The following is a 6,858-nucleotide window of genomic DNA, read 5'->3' on the forward strand; positions in this document are numbered from 1 at the left end:
CTGATGTGGACCCTGCCATGGGGACTTTCAACTTTGAAAGGAGCCCAACTCACTTTCCCTCAAACGCATGTAATGTTATTTTCAAACGACACATTCTTAGGTGTTATTAGTTTATACATATATAACGATGCCTTCATCTGTATGCTACAGATGCCGAGGTGGCCACGTCTGATGCAACCGAGGCTGCTATTAGTTCTGAGGGTAATCATTCTGATCAAGGAGGTAAGGACAGCGGCACTAACTCGCAGGTTAAAATTGTCCACGTGCTACCGCAAAAACCTATTGCGCAGCTACGGGAGATAGTTGAGTCAGCCATCCAATCCCTTCCTCCCCCCGAAGAGGATAGCTTAAACGAGACAGGGAGCTCGACCTTTAATGATTCTTTCAAAGATGAAGCCTCGGGCTCACATGGTCCAGAGCAAGATGATCAAAATGTTGGTCAAGTTGAGGCCACTGCCTTGTCCGAACCGGAGCGAAATGTGAATACGAACATTGAGGGGCATCGTTCCCTCGAAGGTGACGAAGAGAGAGGTGACATCGAACGAAGCCCTACTAGGTTAGACCAAGGAGAGCGCGTCACCGCATGCATTTCATGAGGTGATACCGTTGTCTCCAGAGATGAGGTAAAGGTCTTGGAAGAGGTGAATGTTAAGTATCCCCAAACTTTTGGAAAGTCTCCGAGGGGCCAGGGATCGTTCTTTAGGCAAAAAAGAGCTCAACTCCCTAGATCGCCTTCTTATAAATTTGAAGAGAACACAAATTGATGTGACCTAGGCCGAAGATATCTTTTCATAGATCAAGGCCTTTGGGGAGCGCGAGAGAATGGTGGAGGAAATCAAGGATCTTTGTGATCAAGTCCTTGAAGAAGAAGGTATTCTTAAAAATGAGAGGATTCGTTTGGATGAGCTACAACAGCAAGTGAATCTAAGGGAGCAACATATCGCCTCTTTGAAGAACGAGATCGAGCACAACTCAGCACAGCTCGGCCTTGCCCTTCTAGTTCCAGGCGATCTACACTAATATTGTATTACTGAGAATAATTTATGTAACGAAAAAATTATGGATCAGTTGTTTATTAATGAATAGTTTTTTTTATTAATGAAGCAGTTGATCGGTTGTCAATTATACATCAACCTTTGCAATATCACAAATCATTGTAAAATAGGGTTATTGGTCGGGTAAGTCGAACCACTAGGACTGCTAGCTTATGGCAACCTAAGTGTCTAGAATCTTTTTAGAATGATAAGGGGGTTTATAGAGGATTTGTTGGATTGTCACTAAAACTAAGAATGTGAAGTTCATAAAATGAAAGCTTGCAGGAATTAAAAGAGGTAAAATACAAGTTAAGAAGACTAGGGAAGTGAATCTGCCTCCATCCCTATACACATGCTAGGTTAGGACTAATTTAAGGGAAAACAACATATATGATGGTTATGATACATAGCAACTCTTGGTTTCTATGTATCCTCAAGAAGTTCATTAAATAAAAAGCCAAGAATAAACCATCAAAGATTCACATGATCAACTACCTAAACTAAAATGTAGCCTAGAACATGCTTACTAAGTCAAGGATTATCAAGCCCTAAATTAAATGATGAAAGCACATAAAGCTAAGAATCAAGTATAGACCATCAAATGGGAACCCTAAGTAATGAACTATTTAGGTTCTCCAACTCTATGTCATTAAACCATTCCATGATCTAACTTCCATTGTCACTATGAAAGTGTAAGCAATATGATTAAGAAAGGTAACCATCTAAGACAACATGAATAACTCAGAATAATCATTTATAAACATTTAAAATCCATTACAACAAATATGGGGCTCTAAATCATGAAAAAACAAAAAATATACATTATAATCCCCAAAATAGAACCAAGCTAGAACATGCTTACAAGGGAGGGCTTCATCACCTCCATAGAGGAAGGTTTAGTTACCCATAGGAGCAATGGATGAAGGAGAAGAGAAAGCTCCACCCTCCATTTTCGCCTTTCAACCTTCAAGACCTATCAAGTCCTTCAACACTCAATAATTCTCTCTCTAAAACCTTCCAAAATTATGAGATGCCCCCCTTGTAGCCTCCAGCCCTTCTTTTATCCTTTGGCCTCTCCATTTCCCCCCCATTTTCGTGCCCTACCAACCCTAGGAAGATTAGAGCCACAAAAATAAGTCAAGGGGACAGCATTGGGAGCAGGAATACAGAGCTGTCTGCAGATCAGCGGGGGCCCGCGGGGCGCCGGCGGGCACTCACAGGTCCTTGGCTTCGCGAGGGTGGTACTGCCCATTTTGGCAAGCGCCCGCGGTGCGATGGTGGGCGCCCGAGGGGGCTTACGGGGGGCCTTCGCGGGGGCCTTGTGAGGCCCCGCCACATGAGGCAGAGAGGATGAGGGTTCGGCGGCCGCCTGCGGTGGCTTTACGGGCGCTCGCGGGAATTTGCAACTGCACCTTTTACACTTCTTGCAAGTGTCATCAAGCTAGGCTGTGAACATGTTTTCAACTCAGAAGTACTATGAACTCTAAGCCATGTCTTCACAGTAACAGCAACAGAAGAGGTTAGGTCCCGAAGACGACTTCCCAACACGGCGCACATATTTTAACACAAATGATGTCAAAACCGCTTCATTGATCATTCTCGGGCAAAATACCTGAAATTAGAAATACATACATAAATGGAGTTAAACTGTACATTATACTCCATTCATGGATTTAACTAGTGCAAGAAAGGGCGCTTGAATATGCAATATTCGGTGCTTATCAGCAGTTCTTTTTTTTTTTGTGTCATCCATTTTGCCTCCATTTAGACATATGTTAAATAGAAATTATTACAGATGTCCTCTGCAAGCTATGGGGCAATCCAGAAATCATAGATGGCACCGTGATTATGAAAAACCTCTTCCAGGGGTAAGACAGGTTATAGGCTCATACGAATGCCCATTCAGAGTTCTATTACACGTGTATTTTTATGACCTTTACCAGGGATGAGGTCAATCCAAGAATTAGATTCGAGAAAAAAAAAAAAAAGGAAAATTATTCAGACATTAGACATTGATAGGGAAGCATAAGGTCCCTCGGGCTCTTTTAAAGTTTTACACATTCTTACAGTAGTTTGAAATTCAGGATCTCAATACAGTCACAGGGCCTTGAGTGAGGCCTAGAAATTAAGAATAGTATTTCTTCAACCACTTGACATTGAAAGTGCCTAGTATCTTGTTGCTTCCCATTCTCCAGATGTCATAGTATCCGCTGGGGCTTCAGCCTTGATTTCGAAGGGGCCTTCCCGTTTCGGAGTGAATTTTGGCACGACCAAGTTTCGCATTACATGCATTGCGGCCTTTAGAACCAAGTCACCTTCTTAAAATGCTCAAGGTCTGACAGTGGCGTTGTAGGCCCGAGCCACCCTTCTCTGATAAACCACTATCTTACTATTTGCCTGCTTCCTCCGCTCCTGAAGCCCATCGAGTTCCCCAATCCGTTGATCAAACTGTAGTTGGCTTCGCTCGGTTAGACTCCCAGAGGGGATTGCTACCTTAATTGGGAGCACTGCTTCTGTCCCGTATACTAAGGAAAAGGGTGTGGTTCCTGTAGCTCCTTTTGTGGTGGTACGGTAAGCCCAAAGCGCGAGCGGTAACTACTCAGCCCATTTGTTGTGCTGCTCCTTCAACGTTCTACTCAAAATATGAATCAATGTCTTATTAGTGGCTTCGGCTTGTCCATTACCTTTTGGATGATTGGGTGTTGACTTTCAATGAGCCACCCGATACCTTCGAAGAAGCGCACGGACCCTGCTATTGACGAAGGAGGTTCCATTATCTGATACAATGATCCGAGGTATGCCAAAACGGCATATGATATTTTCTTTGATAAAGTTTGCCACCACTTGTCCAGTTGCTGTTGACAAGGCTATCGCTTCGACCCATTTAGTATAAACCTCTGTTGCCATTAGTATTCACTTCATCTTTTTGGACTTCGGTGAGATTGGTCCTCTCTAATCCATGGCTCAAGTGTGGAATGGCCAAGGAGCCTCCGTGGGATGTAGCTCCACAGCTGGCGCGTGGATCGCATGATTGTGGACCTGGCATTTACGGGTATAATCTTTGCTATCAGTTTGCATCATAGGCCAGTAATAGCCTAGCTGTATGATGCGATTGTACAATATCTTCCATCCCTGGTGTTCGTCCTCATGCGTCTGCTTCAAGACTTCACGGGCTTTAATCAAACTGATGCACCGCTTAGCATTGCCGTCAAAACCTCGCCTCATTAACTCGCCATTACAAATGAAGAATCGGCCTGCGTCTTTCCTAAGTAGCCCAGCCTCCTTAGGATCTTGTAGGAGCAATCGTTTTTCAAGATACTCCACATACTTCTGCCTCCAGTCTTCCTCAACATTAGCTACACACTAGGCTTCCTCAAGCTGTTCTTGGCACTTAGGACATGCTTTTTTGGACAGCCGCTGCATCTTTTGCCATTGTCAGCCAGTATTATCCCTACCTTTGTATTTTTCGATACAGGCTTAATGAGTTGTCGACACACGTGTGCTTATGAACCTCATTTAGCACTCGGCTGGCCTCTTGTTTCCCAATGCATCTTGCCAGGGTCCCACCAGGTGCTCTAAAATACAATACTCCAAGATACAGAGTAAAGTTTCTGAGTACTTGCAAGGGAATTTCTCCCGCACTGCCCTTCAATTACGATTCGTACGGGCTTCGCCAGTCTTCCTCGTTCTTTTGTTCAACAAATTCTTCATTATGCAAGCAGGATTCCTCTTTTTTCTAGATTCGAATGTCAACTGATTCTCTTGTAATTTCAGCTTTAGATCCCAAGGTAGCCAGAGCATCCGGGTGTCGATTGGCCGTCCGAGGTACATGAGTTATACAGAGCTCATTAAAGTTACTGCTGAGTTTTTAAATGATTGTTCTGTATGCCGCTAACGCCAGCTCCTTGATGGCATAAGATCTATCCAACTGTTTCACCACCAAATTCGAGTCACCTTGGATGCACAACCGCTTGATCTTAACTTCCCGTGCTACCAGTAGGTCTAACACTAGAGCTTTATATTCCGCCATATTGTTGGAGCATCCAAAAGTGAGCTTGAATAAGAGATTTTGGACTTTCCCTTCCTCGGGTGTTAATACCACTCCCACGCCACCTCTTGTGGAGGTTGACGATCCATCAAATGACAGGGTCCACATCATGCTTTGATCCGCACAACAAACCGACTCGAACTCATCATGAGGCAAGTCATCGTGCAGTGGCTCGAAGTTTTCAGAAGGGAATTGAGCAATCATGTTCGCCATGGCCTGACTCAGGATGGCGCGAGGTGCAAGGCACTGGATATCAAACTCGGCCAATATTAGTAGCCACTGCGCCACTCGCCCTGAAATGATGGGTCGCGAGAGCAGGTACCTCAAAGGGTCATATTTGGTGATGAGGTGGATGGTATGAGCTAAGAAGTACTGGCGAAATTTTTTGGCTGCGAATGCTAGAAAAAGATAATGGCGCTCTATCGGAGAATACTGCACCTCGGCACCTTGTATGACCCGACTTATGTAATACATAGGACATTCTCAGCCATCATTTTCCTGGGCGAGAAGTGCTCCTATGGAGCGTTCAGTCGAAGTGATGTAAAGCCTGAGGGGGACCCCTATCTGGGGAGCTATCATTGTGGTCGTTAACGCTAATAACTTCTTGAGTTAGTCAAAATCCTGTTGATGTCCCTCATTCCACTTAAACTCGGAGCCTCCTTTCATCAAGGTGCCAAAGGTGTATGTTACCTCGGCAAACGCCGGTATGAAGTGTCATAGGTACGAGACCCGCCCTACCAAACTCTTCAGCTATTTGAGGGACTGCGGTGGGGGCATCTCCATGATAGCCCGAGCCTTGCTTTCTTCAATGTCCACACCTTGCCGATGAACCATAAAACCCAGGAATCGGCCAACCTCGACACCGAAGGCGTATTTCAACGGATTCATCCTTAGCTTGTACTTTCGACACCTTTCGAAAACATTTCTCAAGTTAGCCAAATGATCACCCCGAGCTCGCGATTTTACCACCAGATCGTCCACATAATCTTCCATTTGCCTGTGTAACATATCATGGAAGATAGCTATCATGGCTCGCTGATAAGTCGCCCCAGCGTTCTTTAGGACGAGGGCATGACTGTGAAGTAGAAATTCCCCATGGGGGTACGAAATGCCGTTTTCTCCGCATCGCACTGCGCCATCCTGATCTGATTGTACCCGCTATATCTGTCCATGAATGAGAACACGTCGTGCCCCGAAGTGGAGTCTACCAAACTATCAATCATGGGTAGCAGGAAATCATCTTTAGGGCATGCCTTGTTCAAATCTCTGAAGTCAACACAAATCCTGATTTTTCTATTCTTCTTCTTTACCGGGACCACATTCGCCAACCATGTAGGATACTGAATCGGTTTGATAAAGCCAGCTCGTAAAAGCCTCTGTACTTCCTCTGTTATTTGCAACTCAAGCTCTGACCGAAAACTCCTTTGCGCTTGCTTAACCGGGCATGCGTCTGGTCGCACATGAAGACAATGAGCCACTACCCGAGGGTCTAATCCCGGCATTTCTTTATACGTCCAGGCAAAGACGTCTTCAAATTCTTTAAGCAGGGCTATCAACGCCACCTTTTCATTTTGTTTCAACTGCTTACTTATATAGACCACCCGGTGACGGCCGTCGTTGGCTAGATTAACTTCTTCCAGCTCTCCCTGAGTAAGCCGGACAGATTCAGCTGACTCCGTTCTAACTTCCTTCTCATGGCCCGGAGACTTCACTTGACATGACTCCACACGGGGGCACGGTCTAGCCCAAGGTTGTGCCCCCCAACACCGTCATAAG

At 45.0% G+C, this 6,858-nt stretch overlaps 1 protein-coding gene across 1 annotated transcript; it reads right to left on the minus strand.

Annotated features, from left to right (window-relative positions):
• Positions 1-4,902: 4,902 nt before the first annotated feature.
• On the minus strand, positions 4,903-5,556 carry LOC132281674 (uncharacterized). The gene has a single exon (XM_059783351.1). The coding sequence runs from the start codon at positions 5,554-5,556 to the stop codon at positions 4,903-4,905; it is 654 nt and encodes a 217-aa protein (XP_059639334.1).
• Between the last annotated feature and the right edge of the window lie 1,302 nt (positions 5,557-6,858).

This window comes from Cornus florida, unplaced genomic scaffold (assembly GCF_030987335.1).
Source record: "Cornus florida cultivar Cherokee Brave unplaced genomic scaffold, ASM3098733v1 CherokeeBrave_3.0.0_Hap2_Chr11, whole genome shotgun sequence".
In the NCBI taxonomy this organism is placed as follows: Eukaryota; Viridiplantae; Streptophyta; class Magnoliopsida; order Cornales; family Cornaceae; genus Cornus; species Cornus florida.

Coding starts and splice junctions, on each gene's coding strand:
- LOC132281674 (XM_059783351.1), bottom strand. CDS start 5,556: ATGTATTACATAAGTCGGGTCATACAAGGTGCCGAGGTGCAGTATTCT.